This window comes from Halichoerus grypus, chromosome 2 (assembly GCF_964656455.1).
Source record: "Halichoerus grypus chromosome 2, mHalGry1.hap1.1, whole genome shotgun sequence".
Taxonomy (NCBI): Eukaryota; Metazoa; Chordata; class Mammalia; order Carnivora; family Phocidae; genus Halichoerus; species Halichoerus grypus.
Window position 1 is genome coordinate 93,901,837 of NC_135713.1, and position 20,091 is coordinate 93,921,927.

At 40.9% G+C, this 20,091-nt stretch overlaps 1 protein-coding gene across 1 annotated transcript in view; it reads right to left on the reverse strand.

Moving 5' to 3' along the window:
- SCAMP1 (secretory carrier membrane protein 1) overlaps window positions 1-18,615 on the reverse strand; it is a 122,849-nt gene extending 104,234 nt beyond the window's left edge. The window contains exon 1 of the mRNA XM_036082621.2: window positions 18,405-18,615. Coding sequence (XP_035938514.1) covers window positions 18,405-18,461 — 57 coding nt within the window. The 5' untranslated portion in view covers window positions 18,462-18,615. The remainder of the gene's footprint in view (window positions 1-18,404) is intronic.
- Window positions 18,616-20,091: the final 1,476 nt, after the last annotated feature.

Sequence of the window (20,091 nt, forward strand, 5' to 3'; positions counted from 1 at the left end):
ACAAAGAAATGCCTCTCTGTAATATATGTACTTCATAGAACATTTTCTTATGAACTCAATGCTAAATGGTGATTCAGTTCCCCTGAGACACAAATACAAACATTTCCACAAGAAATTTTTTTAATCAAATAGAAGTATGCAATACACTTCTTTTAACCTTGGGAAATACATTAATTTGCATTTTTACAATACACCACTGACTTGTAAGCAATTCACTAAAATCTATGACTATTTGAGATGCCAAAAATTAAGCATGCTACGCCATAAATAAAACCACAAGACTGACTAAATCCACCTAAGACAAGCCTCAAAAGCTTTAGTAAAATTGCTAAATGGTGGTAAAATTATACTACTATACCAGCCCTTGGCCATCTCTAACATTATTCCTGATGCTCTTTTCCTATCACCTCCTACTTCCATTTCTCACCACTTTCCATATGTATTTCAAATCACCACATGAGGATTCTAACCACCATTAGAAGATAGTCATAGGAAGGGGCACCTGGGTGGCTCAGGTGGTTGAGGGTCTGACTCCTGGTTTCAGCTCAGGTCATGATGTCATAGGTCATGGGATCCAGCCCTACACTCAGTGTGAAGTCTACTTGAAGATTCTCTCCCTCTGCCCCTCCCCCAACTCATGCTTGCTCTTGCTCTAAAATATATAAATCTTAAAAAAAAAAAAAAAAGATAGCCATAGTTAAAATGGCTACCAATAGCACATATATGACTCTGACACTGCTTGTATCTCTTTGAGAAAGCAAAAACTTCCAGTATTTGTTCTACATATATTGTCTCTACACTATGCGTTGTTTTGACTGTTTGTGAAGCAAAAACTTTTAACAGCTACATAAACTAAATCACTTGCATTCAAATGTCTGATTTTTTTCTTCTATTATCAAGTTAAAACTATCAGTGTATAACTATCACAAATCCTTTCTTCCTAATTTAATCTCACCAATACTCAAAACGCATTTTACCATATACATTCCTTGCTTTAGTAAAGAGGCTCTAATATTTCTGCTTATCTGCAAAAATAAATTCAGTAATTCATCTATATTCTGTAAAATATATGTAAAAAAAGGAAAAGTATCAAGTTGGTAATACTGATAATGTGTTCGTAACTGCATTCTAAAAGTACTGATGCAAGCACAGATTTACAAGCAATTGCAACACTAGCTCTGGCAACTTTGGAAGGTAGGCAAGCTAATATATATACTGTAGGGCACTCAGGTACTTAGGAGCCATTTTGCATAAAGTATAAGGGCTTTTTTAGATAAAAGTATTTCTTTTGCAAGAAGAAAGATTAAGAAAGAATACAGAAATTTTTGAAGAGGGTGCCAAGATTATTCCACGGGAAAAGAATAATCTGCTCAACAAATGGTATTAGAACAACTGGATACCCACATTTTCAAAAGAATGAAGTTCAACCTTACTTCACACCATATGCAAAAATTAACTCAAAAAGAATCACAAACACAAATTTAAGAGCTAAAACTATAAAACTTTAGGAAAAAAACATAAGGGTAAATCTTCATTACCTCAGATTTGGCAAAGGATTCTTAGACACAACATCAAAACACAAACCACAAAATAAATATAATTCAGACTGAATCAAAATTTGTAACTTTTGTGCTTCAAAGGACATTAACAAGAAAGTAAAAAGATAATTGACAAAATAGGAGAAAGTATCTACAAATCATATATAGTTGACACTTGAACAATGCAGGAGCTTAGGGGGGCTGACCCCCCCCAGGGGCAACAGAAAGTCAGTATAACTTTTGACACCCCAAAAACTAATACATATTGTGTATGTTATATGTTATATACTATAGTCTTACAATAAAGTTAGAGAAAAGAAAATCATATGGATGAGTAAACACATTTACAGTAATATACTGTATTTACTGAAAATAAGTGAACCCATGTAGTTCAAACATTGTTCTTCAAGGCTCAACTGTACTTGGGTAAAAGACTTGTATCGAGAATGTATAAAAATCTCTTACAATTCGGTAATAAAAAAGACAAAAAACCCAATTTAAAAATAGGCAAAGGATCTGAATAGATATTTCTCCAAAGAAGATATACAATGACCAGTAAGCACATAAAAATAAGCTAACACGATACAGCCATCAGAGGAATGCAAATCAAAACCACAAGATATTCCAAATCCACTAGGATGGCTAGAATCATAAACAGATAATAAGTGTTGACGAGAATGTAGATAAAGCAGAATCCTCATATGCTGCTGGTTCCAATATACAATGGTGCACCCGTTGTGGAAAACAGTCTGGCAGTTCTTCAAATGATTCAACATAGTTACCATATGACCCAGCAATTCCGCTCCTAGGTACATACTCAATTTAAAACAAGTGTCAAACAAAAAGTTGTACACAAATGTTTACAGTAGCATTATTCATCATAGTTGAAGGGTGGCAACTACCCAAAAGCCCATCAAATAATGAACTGGCATTACTAATTCTTAAAAGCACTCAAAACCAAATGCCAGGGAGATTACTGGATTGCTCTCTGTACAGGTTTACAAAGAGTTCTTGCGGCAGTTCTTGCACAAGGAAGGGGAACACAGGCCTCCAACACTTTCTACAATGTGAAGGCAAAAGCTATAGGGCAGTACAGGCTGTCTCAGTAGAAACAAATGAAATGTTATAAAAGTGGTGAGGGGACTCTGTACAATGTCAAATCCAACCAACCTCTACACATCATCTTTTTTTGGTTTATTTGTTTATTTGAGAGAGAGTGCGAGTGAGAGAGAAAGAGCACAAGCCGGGGGAGAGGGAGAGGGAGAGGGAGAAGCAGACTCCCCGCTAAGCAGGGAGCCCAACGCAGGGCTTGATCCCAAGACCCTGGGATTATGACCTGAGCCGAAGGCAGACGCTTAACCGACTGAGCACCCAGGCCCCCCTACACATCATCTTTTAGTTCCTTCACCTATTGAAAGTTGGGAAATTTCCCTCTTGTGATTTAAAAACATCTCCTTGTGTTTGGATTTTCATTACCTTATCACCAAAAACTAAGCACAGGTTTAATTATATCATGTAGACCTGTATTCTTTCATTTAGATCTATATTTGATCTAAATACAGGTTTAATTCTATCATGGTTTTGTCAAGAAAATGTTACTTCCCAACTACCTTTTGGCAATTCTGGTTGAAACAGACTCAAGTCACCTCAAATGCTGAGGGAAGGGAGGATATTTTAAAGATACATATCTTGGTGCCAGGTTTCAAAGACTAGAATTCCTCAACATGTAGTTCAAGAGCAGCTCTAATAAGAAACAAGAATTATAGAAAATGACCCTCAAAAGCCCTGGTCAATTACTACTCCAGTATTTTGTGATTAGATAATTTGGCTCTTTCCCCTTATCTTTCCATGGTTATTTCCACTGTAACTACAGGACTTTTTCTCTGTGCTTTCAGTTCAAGTTCCTGAGAAAGATAGCTCACTTAACTATCACTGTTACTGCTGGAGCAAAATTTTCCACCAAGCAATCCTAACTGCTCCTGATCATCTCAGAGAAGGACTTTCCTTGGGCCAAGTAACTTTGCTAAGATTAGTCAAGTGAGGACAGCATGGTAAGAGTCACACAACAAAGGAAACGATCATCTATCATGTAAGCAACCACTCAGGGCTGCTTCCTCAGCTGACTCTGAGGCTCAGAGCATAGCAGGCTGCTAAAATATAAAGCCTCCTCTCTAGCTTATATGATCAGATGCAATCCCAATATCTAATAGATTACAACAGGAGAGAATTTGTGCATTCACAAAATGGTCCATACAGGTACAAAAATGCAACAATTATATGGTTTCAAAGTAAAAAAAAAAAAAAAAAAAAACTTGAGACACAAAAATCTCTACTTTAGCATCTCTGGTACATCATCCAAATTCTGCTTGAATTCCTTCAACTGCTGGGGAACTCCATACCAAAGAAAGCGTCATCAGGCTATTCTAATACATCTTTAAAAATCTTTATGTTAGGGGCACCTGGGTGGCTCAGTCGGTTAAACATCTGCCTTCTGCTCAGGTCATGATCCCGGAGTCTCGGGACAGAGCCCCCCCCTTCCAGCTCCCTGCTCAGCGGGGGTCTGCTTCTCTCTTCTGCCCCTCCCCCTGCTCCTCTCTCTCTCTCTCACTCTTTCTCAAAAAAATCTTTACTTTAGAACAAAATCTACCTTCATGTAAACTCTGCCAATTAGCCTTAATTTTTTTTTTCTGAAGCAAAAACAGGTTTATTCAGCCCAGCAAGGATCCTTCAAGTATCTGAATATCTCATACTTCCCTTTAGCCTCCTGTAGACTAAATCCATTGAGTAATTTAAGCTTAAATTATTCTTCCTAGGACCTGATTCCAGACCCATGGCCATTCTCACTTCTTTGGGCACATCCTATTTTGTTCCAACCACTCTTTAAATACACACTTGGAATTGAAGACAATACCTGAGGGTTGGACAAGAACAGAACACTGTAGATTCATCTTTAGGAACTCATCACTAGTTTCATTAATCCAATATATATTTTTCAGGAACTATATCTCTCCAGTGATTCATATTAAGAAAACCCCCTATAAATTTCCTGTATCTGCATTTCAGCACTACTAAATATTAATTGTATGCCAAAAAAATCTTTTTTTAGTATCAGCAAAAGAAGTTTACTTTCAAAATTTTTAGCATTACCATCTCAATTATGATTATTGTTAAAGTCATGATACCAAAATAAAATCATGTTCAAATGCTAGTTGTGCCATGGAGCATCTCTAAGAGGTACCCCACTACACTAACAGCCTCCCACTGTACCTGCCTGAGAGCTTTCAGGAGCCATAGGAGATGCTCAAGCTAGACAAGTTTTCTACATATCTTAATAGTACTGATGCAGAGCACCCTGACGCTCTACCTTAAGTAAAAAAGATGGTCTCAAAATGAATTACAGATGTGTTTTAACGGATAGTTTGAACCCTGGTAAAATTAACAAAAAAAAACTGTTAAGAGAAATGGGCCAGACTGGACTAAAAGGAACAGAGATTTCAAAATGAAAAGAAGCTTCTGGACTCCCAACTTCCAGTGGGTAAGAAACACACTGAAAGTGCTACTCAGCTGCAAACATTTCTTACAGTAAAAAAAGGACTTACCAGAGGGTGGAACCAAAACCAGAAGAAAATAATAGATTAGGGGAAGACTTCCAGGTAGAACTTGGCCCTATTCAAGGAACACTCACTGCCCCAGTTAGGAGACCCTGACAAATGGGCCTGGCTGGATTTCAGACTTGCCACAGACCAGCAACTGCTACCTGTCTCCCATTCCTCCCCTACTTGAATGGGAATGTCTATTGGGGTTATCCTGTACTTACCTCACCATTTTATGCTGGGTATAGCTCTTCAGTTCCTAGGTCTATATCAGGAGGAACATAGCTCCTCCCATCAAGGAGTACAATCTAATCCTTCCCACTCCTTTTTGAATATGGTCCGGCTTTGTGTCTTGTTTGACAGAATGTAGCCGAAAAGAAATGACTCAAGTTTGCAATGTTAGACTATCACAGAAGAAATCCTCAAAATTCTTTCCTAGTGCTGTCCAATCTCCAGTCACAAATTTTAAATGGGTAAGGCAAGAGTGACATCAACTAACCGTAAATGAAAACAAAATAGATAACATTCTTGAATTATGGGTCATTTTTAATGATGAGGTTTCCAATTTTTTTTTTTTTAAGATTTTATTTATTTTTCGACAGAGAGACAGCGAGAGAGGGAACACAAGAGCAGAGGGAGTGGGAGAGTGAGAAGCAGGCCTCCCACCGAGCAAGGAGCCCGATGTGGGGCTCGATCCCAGAACCCTGGGATCATGACCCAAGCTGAAGGCAGATGCTTAACGATTGAGCCACCCAAGTGCCCCGAGGTTTTCAATTTTCAACTCCAGCTAAACTCTTAGGATACCACTGGTATTATTGTAACTTAGATATCATAAAAAAGAATGTTGAATTGTAGCCCATTTTTAAGAGATTATTTTTAAAAGAGTAGAATTTTTGAGGCCCAAAATAAAAGAACAGAGTTATTAGGGAGGAAGCCTTTGTAGTGACAAAGCACTAAAATTCAGACAACCTGGGTCAGGTCTAGCAGGGTGACCTAGGGCAAACCACTTATGTTTGGCCTTGATTCCTCAACTATGACCTGCCCAACAAATACTAGCACTCTTGAAAAGTCTAAAGGAACATGAACTTCTATGAAATGAGTAAGTCTTAGGGAAGTACAATATAGGGAATGTAATCAATCATATTATAATAGTGTAAGGTGAAAGATGGTAGCTTACACCTGTGGTGAGCATAGTATAACATAGACTTGTGGAATCACTATGTTGTACACCCGAAACTAATGTAACATTGTGTCAACTATACATCAATTAAAAAAAAAACATGAACTTCACTAAATTAATAAGCTAAGAATATGGTTAACTGTAATTAAATACAATTTCTTGAATTACTATTAATACTACTTATTATGATCTAATTAAAGCCACCATGCATTGAGCACTTATTACAACCTAAATATATGTTCATCTAATCCGATTAACAACCCTATGGGGAAGGTCCTATTATCCTATTTTACAGAAGAGCAAACAGATGTATGGAGAGGCTAAGTTAACATTCCAAGGTCTTACAACTAGTTAGTGACAAAGCCAGGATCAAATGCAGGGTTTTTTTTTTTTTAAACTCTTGAGCAGAACCTTTAGTTACTACCCTCTGCTATCTCTGTATGAGAGCCTAAAGTACAAAGTCCCAAAACAAGAATTTGGTGTCAGAAATGCAAACAACAAGCAAATAGAGTGCCATCAGTAACAGACTAGGAATAAGATTTATATTCTAGTGCCAATTCTGTACCACCCACACCTGGGTATAAGATAATGAGCAGGTTAGCAATGAAAATCAAATAGTTTTTAATCAAGAAGAAATTAAGATATTTTACATTTGGCAATCATCCTATCTCTGGGCTTTTTTTCATCCACAGAATGAGACCTGAATAAATCCATTATAAGATTTTCCTTTCGGGGAGCCTGGGTGGCTCAGTCGGTTAAGCGGCTGCCTTCAGCTCAGGTCATGATCCCAGGGTCCTGGGATCGAGTCCCACATCGGGCTCCCTGCTCATCGGGGAGCCTGCTTCTCCCTCTGCCTGCCACTCTCCCTGCTTGTGCTCTGTCTCTCTCTGACAAATAAATAAATAAAATCTTTAAAAAAAAAAAAAAAAAAATTTTCCTTTCCCAGCTATGAAAATTTGATTCCATTTTTAAAAACTACATAAAATGTTATTTCCAAAATGAATTTTCCAATCCAATCAATAAGCATATTAATATGCTAAAACATATTAAAAGGTATGAAGGTTTTCTTACCACTTAGTAATTTTTCTCTCCTTTGAATAAACTACACTCATTCTGGCACTTACTCATACATTTACACTGACTTATAAGACCCATATTATACTACTAATGTCTGATGGTTATTTTACTTTATTTTTATTTTACTTTCTAAGCATTTTTAACTACATGTTAGATTAATAACCTTAAGGGTATATATTTCTTCAGTATCTACTGAATAAATAAGTGAACAGAACAAGCAACATAAAATAATAAATGTTGACTATGTGGAAACTATTTTTTCCTCTCTAGCTTTAAAGCCACATTATAACAACTCAAGAGTGGATTCTCAGAAACATTCACATAATAATCTATTTTTCAGATTATTACATATTTCCAGGTACTCCAAGTTTCTTGATGCACAATAAAAACTATTCAAATTCCAAAAACTCTTTCACTTAGCCTATCACAACCACTAGAATCAAGCAGGAGCTCAAAAAAAAAAAAAAAAACTGAATCCAGCAAATTATTAAGTAAGCCATTACAGTTACATTATCTAAGGAGATTATCCTCAGAAATTATTTTCATGACAGCTCAAATGAAGATGCTGGCAAAAGTGCTCCTAACAGTGAAGGAAGAAAAGTGAAGGAAAAGAAACCTTGAAGAACTGAAAAAGCAATAGAAATCAACTAGGTTTTGATCATTTAGTTCACTCTGCCTACCCTAGGAGATGGGGTTTGGAGAGCTTCCGGGTTGAACCTGTGGAGGTATTGGGAGACAGCCATGCCAGGAGGCCAGGTGTTCACCACTCAGGCCTTGCCCTAGGAATCTCCTCTGTTGGGCCATTCCTGAATTGTAGCCTTCATAATAAACTGGTGACCTGATCATTCATTAAAAATGCTAAAGCCCAGGGGCACCTGGGTGGCTCAGTCATTAGGCATCTGCCTTTGGCCCAGGTCATGATCCTGGGATCAAGCCCTGCATTGGGCTCCCTGCTCCACGGGAAGCCTGCTTCTCCCTCTCCCACTCCCCCTGCTTGTGTTCCCTCTCTCACTGTGTCTCTCTCTGTCAAATAAATAAATAAAATCTTAAAAAAAAAAAAAAAATGCTAAAGCCCAGAGGAGCTAAGATGGCAGAGTAGGAGGAGGACCCCAGGCTTGCCTGGTCCTTGGAACTCAGCGAGATAAATATCAAATCATTCTGAACACCCAAGAAATTGTTCTAAGAACAAAACTGCACAAAAAGAGGGAGATAAAAGGCCACATCATGGAAGGTAGGAGATGTCGAGACATGATTTGGGGGAGAAGAGGATCACGGGTGCCTTGGAGGGGAGGGAACCCTGGTCATGGAGAGAGGTGAGAGAGAAAAAGAGAGAGAGAGAGTGCATAGGGGATAACACAAAGATGACATTTCCCCAAAGCCAGTGACTGGGAAAACGAGAGGGACTGATTTTTTTGAGTTTTTACAACCACAGGGCTCAACCACTAGAATTTTAGAGGTCCATGGCATGGCGGGTGTGGAGCCCAGCAAGTGATGCAGTGTTCCTGTGGAGAAGGAGTGCAGACAGCCCAGGGCAGACAGAATGATCTGAGGATCCCCTAGGACACACTGGGAGAGATGATTCCCCCTTCTTCGAGCACATCTAAAAGAGGTGGCTTGCCTCTCTGAAGACAAACAAGTTGGCAGGCGCCATTACTCTCCCCCGCCCCCCAGCATAAACTAACTTCAATGAGCAGCACAGTGCCAAGAGTGGCATAAACCACTTACACCAAGCCCTGCCCCTGTGCACTTGGCAGGTGCTGCTTTCCTCAGGCAAGTATGTCTGAGAACCAACACAGCAGGCCCCCCCAGAAGACCAGCACAACACCCCCTACACACACACACACACACACACACATCTACTGACCATAGAGTCCTGCAAACCTTCAGCTCGAGTGGAAATAGCATCAGGTCTCTTTTAACAAGCAGACCAGAGTATACCTGGTTAAAATTCGCCACACTCTGGCCAACGTCCAAATACTCCCCACTGCAGGCAAGGAGAAACTCTGCAGAGGACTGACCTCAGGGAAAGAGCAAGCAAAACAGAGCAGCACAATGCACACAGCATACACCAGAGACACTTCCTGAAGCACCAGGCCCTCAACAGTACATGACCTATTCTTTACAAAGTCAATACTCTCAGGAACAGGAAACATAATAGGCTTTCCTAACACACATAAGAAGGTGGAGAAGAAAATGCCAAGACAGAGGAATTAATCCCACAGAACAAGAAAAGGTCACAGCCAGGGATCTACTTGAAACAGACATAAGTAACGTGCCTAATCCAGAATTTTTTTTTTTTTTAGATTTTGTTTATTTGAGAGAAAAAGAAAGTGTGTAAGCACAAGTGGGGGGAAGGGGCAGAGGGAGAAGCAGACCCCCCACCACCCGCTGAGTGCAGAGCCCAGTGCAGGGCTCAATCCCAGGACCCCGAGATCATGACCTGAGCTGAAGTCAAATGCCTAACCAACTGAGCCACCCAGGTGCCCCTTGATCCAGAATTTAAAGCAAGAATCATAAGGATACTAGGTGGGCTTGAGAAAAGCATAGAAGACACCAGAGAGTCCCTTACTGCAGAACCCGAAGACCTAAAAACTAGTCAGGCTGAACTAAAAAACGCTATAAACTGAAATATGAAACCAAATGGATGTAATGGATGGAAGGACGCAGAGGATGGAAGAAGCAGAGGAATGAATAAGTGATACAGAACATAAAATTATGGAAAATAATGAAGCGAAAAAGAAGAGGAAAGAAAAGTATTAGATCATGAATGCAGACTTAAGGAACTTAGAGACTCCATAAAGCATAGTAATATTCATATCATAGGAGTCCCAGAAGAAGAGAGGGAAAATGGGGCAGAAGGTTTAACTGAGGAAATTATAGCTGAAAACTTCTCTAATCTGGGGAAGGAAACACACATTCAAATCCAGGAGGCAGAGAGAACTCCCATCAAAATTAACAAAAGCAGGCCAACACCAAGACAAATCAGTTAAATTTGCAAAATATAGAAATAAAGAAAAAAAATCCTAAAAGCAGTAAGAGAAAAGAAATCCCTAACTTACAAGGGAAGACAGATAAGGTTAGCAGATCTCTCCACAGAAACTCGGCAGGCCAGAAGAAAGTGGCAGGATATATTCAACGTGCTGAATGGCAAAAATATGCAGTCAAAATATTTTATCTAGCAAGGTTGTCATTCAGAATAGAAGGAGAGATAAAAGTGTTTCCCAGACAAACAAAAACTAAAGGAGTTTGTGACCACTAAACCAGTCCTGCAAGAAATATTAAAGGGGACTCTTTGAGTGGAAGATAAAGACCAAAAACGACAAAGACTAGAAAGGTACACAGAAAATCTCCAGAAACAACAACTTAACAGGCAATACAATGGCACTAAATTCTTATCAGTAATCACTCTGAATGTAAATGAACTAAATGCTCCAGATCAAAAGACACAGGATATCAGAATGGATAAAAAACAAGACTCAACTATATGTTGCCTACAAGAGACTCATTTTAGACCTAAAGACACCTGCAGATTGAAAGTGAGTTGATGGAGAAACATTTATCAAGCTAATGGATGTCAAAGAAAGCTGGAGTAGCCATCCTTATATCAGATAAATTAGATTTTAAATCAAAGACTGTAACAAGAGATGAAGAAGGGCACTATATCATAACAAAGGGGTCTAACCAATAATAAGATCTAACAATTATGAATATTTATGCCCCCAACTTGGGAACACCCAAATATATAAAACAATAACATAAAGGAACTCACTGATAATAATAATAGTGGGGGATTTTAACACCCCACTTACAGCAATGAACAGATCATGTAAACAGAAAATCAATAAGGAAACAATGGCTTTGAATGATACACTGGAACAGATGGACTTAACAGATATATTAAGAACATTTCATCCTAAAGCAGAATACACATTCTAAGTGCACATGGGACATTCTCCAGAATAGATCACATACCGGGTCACAAATCAGGCCTTAACAAGTACAGAAAGACTGAGATCATACCACGCATATTTTCCAACCACAATGCTATGAAATTTGAAGTCAACGACAAGAAAAAATTTGGCAAGACCACCAATATATGGAGGTTAAAGAACATCCTACTAAAGAATGAGATTAACCAGGAAATTAAAGAATAAAAAAAAAAAAAATACATGGAAACAAATGAACATGAAAACATGACAGTCCAAAACCTTTGGGATGCAGCAAAAGCAGTCATAAGAGAGAATTATGTAGCAATACAGGCCTACCTCAAGAAGCAAGAAAAATCTCAAATATACAACCTAACCTTATACCTACAGGAACTACAAAAAGAAATGAAGCCTAAAGCCAGCAGAAAAAAGGGAATAAAGATTAGAGCAGAAATAAATGATATAGAAATAAACAAAAGAACAAAAAAACAGATCAATGAAACCAGGAGCTGGTTCTTAGAAAATAAAATTGATAAACCCCTAGCCAGACTTATCAAAAAGAAGAGAGAAAGGACCCAAATAAAATCACGATGGGGCACCTGGGTGGCTCAGTCGGTTAAGCATCCGACTCCTGATTTCAGCTCAGGTCATGATCTCAGGGTCATGGGACTGAGCCCCATGTCAGGCTCAGCACTCAGCCTGAAGTCTGCTTCAGATTCTCTCTCTCTCCCTCTCCCTCTGTCCCTCCCCCTGCTCATGCTCCCTCTCTAAAATAAATTTTTTATTATGTTATGTTAATCACCATACATTACATCATTAGTTTTTTATGTAGTGTTCCACGATTCATCGTTTGCGTATAACACCCAGTGCTCCATGCAGTACGTGCCCTCTTTAATACCCATCATCAGGCTAACCCATCCCCTCACCCCTCTCCCCTCTAGAACCCTCAGTTTGTTTCTCAGAGTCCATAGTCTCTCATGGTTCATCTATAAATAAAATCTTAAAAAAAAAAATAAAACCACAAATGATAGAGATCACAACCAACACCACAGAAATAAAAAAATTATAAGAGAATATTATGAAAAATTATATGCCAATAAACTGGGCTATCTGGAAGAAATGGATAAATTCTTAGAAATATATAAACTGAGCCAGGAAGAAACAGAAAAATTAAGAGACCAATAACCAGCAAAGAAATTGAATCAGTAATCAGTGTCTCCAACAAACAAAAGTCCAGGACCAGACAGCTTCCTAGGGAATTCTACCAAACATTTAAGGAAGAGTTAATACCTATTCTTCTCAAACTGCTCCCAGTAATAGAAATGGAAGGAAAACTTCCAAACTCCTTCTACAAGGCCAGCATTACCTTGAATCCAAAACCAGACAACTAAAAAGGAGAATTACAGGCCAGTATCACTGATGAACATGAATGCAAAAATTCTCAACAAAATACTAGCAAATTGAATCCAACAGTACATTAAAAGAATCATCTATCACAATCAAATGGGATTTATTCCTGGGTTGCAAGGGTGCTTGATATTCACAAATCAACGTGAAACACTGCAGTAATAAAAGAAAGAGTAACAACCATATGATCCTGTCAAGAGGCACAGAAAAAGCATCTGACAAAATACAGCATCCTTTCCTGATAAAAACTCTCCACAAAGCAGGGATAGATGGAACATACCTCAACATCATAAAGGGCATATACAAAAGGCCCACAGCAAATATCATCCTCAATGGGGAAAGACTGGCAGCTTTTCCTCTATGGTCAGGAACAAGACAAGGATGTCCACTCTTACAATTGTTATTTAACATAGTACTGGAAGTCCTAGCCTCAGCAATCAAACAACAAAAAGCAATAAAAGGCATCCAAATCAGCAAGGAAGAAGTCAAATTTTCACCATTAACAGAAGACATGATTCTCTATGTAGGAAACCCAAAAGACCCTACCAAAAAAATTGCTATAACTGATACACAAATTCACTAAAGTTTCAGGATATAAAATCAATTTACAGAAATCTGTGGCATTTCTATACACCAATAATGAAGCAGCAAAAAAAGAAATCAAGGAATCAATCCATTTACAACTGCACAACAAACCCTAAGATACCTAGGAATAAACCTAACCAAAGAGGTAAAAGATCTGTACTCTGAAAACTATGGAATACTTCTGAAGGAAATTGAAGAGGACAAAAAGAAATGGAAAAACATCCCATGCTTATGGACTGGAAGAACAATTATTGTTAGAATGCCTAGGATACCCAAAGCAATCTACACATTCAAAGCAATCCCTATCAAAATCCCACAGCATTTTCCACAGAGCTAGAATTAACAATCCTAAAATTTGAATGGAACCACAAAAGACCCCAAATAGCCAAAGCAGTCTTGAAAAAGAAAGGCAAAGCTGAAAGCATCACAATTCTGGACTTCAAGTTACATGAAAAAGCTGTCATCATCAAGACAGTATGGTACTGGCACAAAAACACACACAGATCAATGGAACAGTATAGAGAGCCCAGAAATGGACCCTCAACTCTATGGTCAACTAACCTTCGACAAAGCAGGAAAGAATGTCCAATGGAAAAAAGTCTCTTCAACAAATAGTGTTGGGAAAATTGGACAGTTACATGCAAAAGAATGAAACTGGACCACTTTCTTACACCACACACAAAAATAAATTCAAAATGGATGAAAGACCTCAATGTGAGACAGGAATCATCAAAATCCTAGAGGAGAACACAGGCAGCCAACCTCTTCGACATCGGCTATAGCAACTTCTCACCAGATACATCTCTGGAGGCAAGAGAAACAAAAGCAAAAATGAACTATTGGGACTTCATCAAGATAAAAAGCTTCTGCACAGCAAAAGAAACAATCAACAAAACTAAAAGGCAACCTTCAGAATGGGAGAAGATATTTACAAATAACATATCTGATAAAGGGTTAGTGTCCAAAATCTATAAAGAACTCATCAAACTCAATACCCAAAAAAACAAATTCAGTCAAGAAATTGGCAGAAGTCATGAATAGACATTTTTCCAAAGAACACGTCCAGATGACTAACAGATATATGAAAAGATGCTCACCGTCACTCAACATCAGGGAAATACAAATCAAAACTACTATGAGGTATCATCTCACACCAGGCAGAATGGCTAAAATTAGCAAAATTAACAGGAAACAACAAATGTTGGCAAAGGATATGGAGAAAGGGGAGCCCTCTAGCACTGTTGGTGGGAATGCAAACTGGTGCAGCCACTCTGGAAAACAGCATGGAGGTTCCTCAGAAAGTTAAAAATAGAACTACCCTACGACCCAGCAATTGCACTACTAGGTATTTACCCAAAGGATCCAAAAATACTGATTCGAAAGGACATATGCACCCTGATGTTTGTATCAGCATTATCAACAATAGCCAAATTATGGAAAGTGCCCAAATGTTCACTGAATAATGGATAAAGAAGTTGTGGTGCATATATACAATGGAATATCACTCAGACATCAAAAAATGAAAATGTTGCCATTTGCAACAATGTGGATGGAGCTACAGTGTATTATGCTAAGTGAAACAAGTTAGAGAAAGACAAATTCCATGTGATTTCACTCATGTGGAATTTAAGAAATAAACAGATTAACATGGGGGGAAGGAGACAAGCAAATCACAAAATAGAGTCTTAACGATAGAAAACAAACTGAGGGCTGCTGGAGGGGAGGCGGGCAGGGGGATGGGTATTAAGGAGGGCACTTGTATTTAAGTGATGAATCATGAAATTCTACTAATAAAACTAATATGACACTATATGCTAAATAGAATTTAAATAAAAAACAAAAAATCTAACAGGTTTTGTTTTATGGTTTTGGGGTTTTGTTTTTTTGTTTTTTTTCAGAGAGGGAGAGAGGGGCGTGGGGGAGGGACAGAGGAAGAGGGGAAGAAAGAATCCTAAGCAGGCTCCACACTTGGTGTGGAGCCCAATGCCAGGCTCAATCTCCCAACTCTGAGATCATGACCTGAGCCCAAATCAAGAGTCAGACACTTAAGTGACTGAGCCACCCAGGTGCCCCAAAATCAAATAGCTTTTAACCAAGAAGAAATTAGGATGGTTGCTAAATGTGAAATATCATATTTTGAAAATACGAAATTTTTTAATATTGCAATACTGAAAATTAGAACAGATCTGAAAAGAAAGATGATCCTAAGTTAACAAAAAGATAAAGCCAGGGGCGCCTGGGTGGCTCAGTCAGTTAAGCGTCTGCCTTCGGCTCGGGTCATGAAGTCAGGGTCCTGGGATCGAGCCCCACATCGGGCTGCCTGCTCAGTGGGGAGCAGGCTTCTCCCTCTGCCCCTCCCTCCCCCTGCTCTGCTTGCTCACTCTCTCTCCCCCAAATAAATAAAATCTTTAAAAAAAAAAAAAAAAGATAAAACCAGGAACTTTTATATTTAAGTAGAGAGGATCAGAAATGCTATTTCAAAAATCATACATAAGAAGAAAAAATATACAGTCGATATAAAGCTTCACTTTAAGAAGCAGGGCAGGTGGGTGCCTGGGTGGCTCAGTCGTTGGGCGTCTGCCTTCGGCTCAGGTCATGATCCCAGGGTCCTGGGATTGAGCCCCGCATCGGGCTCCCTGCCCCGCGGGAAGCCTGCTTCTCCCTCTCCCACTCCCCCTGCTTGTGTTCCCTCTCTCACTGTCTCTCTCTGTCAAGTAAATAAATTTAAATAAATAAATAAATAAGAAGCAGGGCGGGTGGACACAAATGGAAAGATAAAGAGTCAGATATGCAGTGCTGTGACAGTCACCAAAAACAGGGTAAGGCCATAAACAGGAACATGTGTACAGCCAAATCTTCTTTAGGCCTAGATTATCCATCCCTTGAAACATTTCTGGACTTGAATAGTCATTGTCCTCTGAGTGCATCCACCTTATAAGCAACAAAAAAGTTGTATAATATTATGTCACCACAAATGAGTATTTAAAACTACTTTTGGAGGGGAGCCTGGGTGGCTCACATAGTTAGGTGGCTGACTCTTGAGCCGGCTCAGGTCATGATGTCAGGGTCGTGGGATTGAGCCTCACATCAGGCTCCACTGAGTGTGGAACCTGCTTAGGATTCTCCCTCTCCCTCCCCCCCTCATACTTCCCCCCCCAAAATAAAAATAAATAAATCTTTAAAACTACTCTGGGAAAAAATTTTAAAAATAAAAATAAAGCCACTTTTGGGTTTAGAATTACTACAACGACCATACGTATGGCAGAAAAGCAAAGTGTCATGGCAACATCAGATGTCACCAAAGAACAGTCCAGGTTAAGAAGAAAACAATGTCTTGCCCTAACAAGGGAATCAGCTATACAAAATGAGCCATTAAATGGAACGACCAAATAGAAAAGAGCCAAACTGTTAGATGCTAAATAAATAACATCAATAAATTATCTGAATTAGGAATAGCTAACAGATTCTTAATATTATACCTTCAAAATATTTAAAAATAACACCTATTCTGCAAGTTATGAAATATGTGTTCAGAATGTCTATGATTAAAGAATAATCTGATTTTCCACAACACGGAATGATGGAATACCAAATACTAAATGGGTGGAGGGGGTGAGGAGGGGAGGAAAGTACTCTCCTTAAAGTGCAACCATATCAGCAATAAAAGCCTGAAAGTTCCAGGCCGATTGCACAGAATTTGCTTAAAGGACACTAGGAGCAAAGGAATAGTAGACTGAATCTATTCTACATTCCTACACAGTGAATCAAGTTGTCAATAACCAGGATCATTTAAGTATAATAATCCTCCATTAAATTAAAAAGCCAATAATAAAAAAAAAGGGATATTTTTCCCTTCCAGGATTTTTTTAAGATTTTAAGTAATTTCTACACCCAACGTGGGGCTTGAACTCACAACCCCAAGATCAAGAGTAGCATGCTCCACGGACTGAGCCAGCCAGGTGCCACCCCCTTCCAGGATTCATAAGAGACAAAACCAGGAGTAATGAGATGTAAACTCAAGGCAGAAGTGACACTTGTGTGACTACAAATTAAAGTTACTATTGCACATATCCAGAAAAAATTAATAAACTTCGACCAACAGCTGGAAACAAATTACACGTGTAAGCAGCTGAGCTCATTAGGAAACAGACTATTATTCTTTAAATAGGTATTTACTCAGATGTTGCATTAGTTTAAGCACAGATCATAAACATCTTAGCCTCCTTCCTCATTTGCCCGTTTCTGTGCCAAGCCCTTCCAAAGCTGGGGTTGATAAGGTTGACTCCAAGAAGGAAAGCAGCTCATATAGGAAATGCTATCCTCACACAGCCCAGAGAACTGGTGACGCACTAGCAGCTTGGAAAACATCCCGTCGTTCACCTTACTAAGAGCAGTTAGGTAAGAAGATGGTCGTCCACGTGCACTATTGTTTTCCAGGTGTGTTTATTTATTTTTCACTTCTGCTTTGATATCAGTACTCTCAACCCGAATCAAATGGGGGGAGGGGGGATAGCAGCGCCGCTGGTGGTATGTGGGAGCAACACAAGTTTAAAAAATAAAAACACAACCTTTTTTTTTTTTTTTTTTTAATTGCAGCGTACTCGGCGCCCTCACCTCTCTTCTACACCTCTGCCATCACCCCACGCAGCTCTTCGCCGCCGCCGCGGGTCCCCATGACAACCCCACCCGAAGGCGAGCCCCTCCGCCGCCTCCCGGCCCCCGCCCGGCCCCGGCCGGCCACACTCGCCTGTCAAGTGACAACTTCACCTGCCCTGCGCTCTACTCTCCTCGCTCCCGAGAGACGGGCCAGGGACCCTCCCGACGCGCGGGCCCACTCCCGGGCGAGGGCACGACCCTCCCCGGCCGGGAATGTGCGGAGGGGGCGGCGGGAGAGGCAGAAGACGTTCCACTCCAACCCCCAAACGAGCGGTGCGAGGGCCGCGGCGCGACCCCCAAATGGGGTGCGGCGGCCCCGAGCCCCAGTCTAGGCGGCTGAGGGGAGCCGAGGGGCGGGCTCAGTGGGCGCGAAGGAACTTGTCGTTTTCACAAACAACGACGCGTCGCGGCGGCGGGAGACTGCTGGGGACCACACGCTCACCTTGAAAGGGTTGTTGAGATCCGGGTCCGCAAAGGGGTTACTGTCGAAATCCGACATCTCTCCGGCGCTTGGCGTCACCCACCGGACCCAGGCGCAGAGAGGGAGACGAGGCGAGGCCGCCGCCCCCCTGCGCGCTCACGTCGCCGCCGCCGCCGCCGCCGCCGAGCAGATCCGGGTGCAGCTCTCGGGGCCACCTAGCCGGCCGCGCCACTGAGCATGCCCGGTGCCACGGGCTCCCGGCCGGCGGCGCCGCTCCCGTTCGCGGTCCCGTTCTTCCGGGCCTGGATCCAGCGTTCCGGGCTTTGGCTACGACCGAGTGGGGACTAGAGGCGGAGGGAGCCGGGAGCGGGGAGCGGGGGTGACCCGTCCTACGTTCCGTGGGCCTGAGATTCCGCGTCTTGATGAGGAATGCGTTTCGCTGGACTTAATTACATTACTATCTATGTAAGATCGGCTCCCTGTGATCGAACGTGACTTGGGGAAGAGGTGGTACTTTGTGAGCATGAAAGACACACACTGACCCCATTTCCCCAGGTTGGGAAGGCAGCCTGAGACGTAGGCTGCACACCTGAGGAGGGAGCAGCTATTTAACCACGCTTCCAGCCCAGGGCTGGAGAGGCTGCGGCAGCTGGAGAAGCTCCGCACCTGGTTCCAAAGATAACGCCCCAGGGGGCCTGACCTCGCTATTGAGTTCTGCACACACACCCCACTCAACCCCACCTGGGAATCGCAGCCTCCGGTCTTCCGGTCCCCGGACTCCAGGTTACCGACAAATCACGGAGACCAGGCTCGTGTTACCGAGCCGGAACGGCTCCACAGAGGTTTGGGAAAGAGGGCAGATCCACTATTAGGGTCCAGCCCCTGCTCCCATTCTCCGGAATTTGCAAAATGGCTACTTCTCCGGAAATGAATGGGGCTGGGGTGAGGGGTGCCACGAATTCAGAAATCAAGGTCCTCAAGTTAATGTTAGTGGTTAGTGGGTGATAAAAGGATGTTGTTGTTGTTGTTTTTACTTTAAGGCATTTGGGCACAAAATACACACCTCTGATTTTTTTTTTCCTAAACAGCCCCCAACACCAGGGATGAGATCACAGAAAAATGGGTACGTGTAAAGAATTTTTGTACCATTTGTTGCCCTACCCGTGAAGTTAATGAGAGGGCATCGCCTTACCCACTTTCATCTTTCTGCTCTAACAGAAAAGCACTTAACAGATGAAGCAATGAAGAGCCAGAATTCTCAGTTGGTCGGTGCCTAAGATTTGGAAAAAAAAAAATAGAATTAGTCTTCTTAGCTTGGGGGGGGTCGGCCGGGGGGGGGGCGGAACACCTTGCACTATGCAAAGTCACCTGGGAAATGATACTTCTTCCCCACTGTGAAAACACTAGCTCTAGGGATGATGACAAAAAACACATTTACTATAATCTCTCTTTGGCAGCATCCAAGTTAAAATATAGGACAAAGAAGCTGCTTCTAGGCACCTGACTAGGACGGTCAACTAATAAGTAACGACAGAGATAATTATGGCAGAGCTTCAAGATTCTAGATATGAAAAAGAGCTAACTATTGTATTCACCACCCTATCCTCAGCAGCTGCCTGGTGTCTGGTTCATTAGCTTAGTGCTCAAAACATGTGTCGGGTTCAAATCCCAGTTCTGATGAGACAGTGCTATCACTTAATAACTTTGA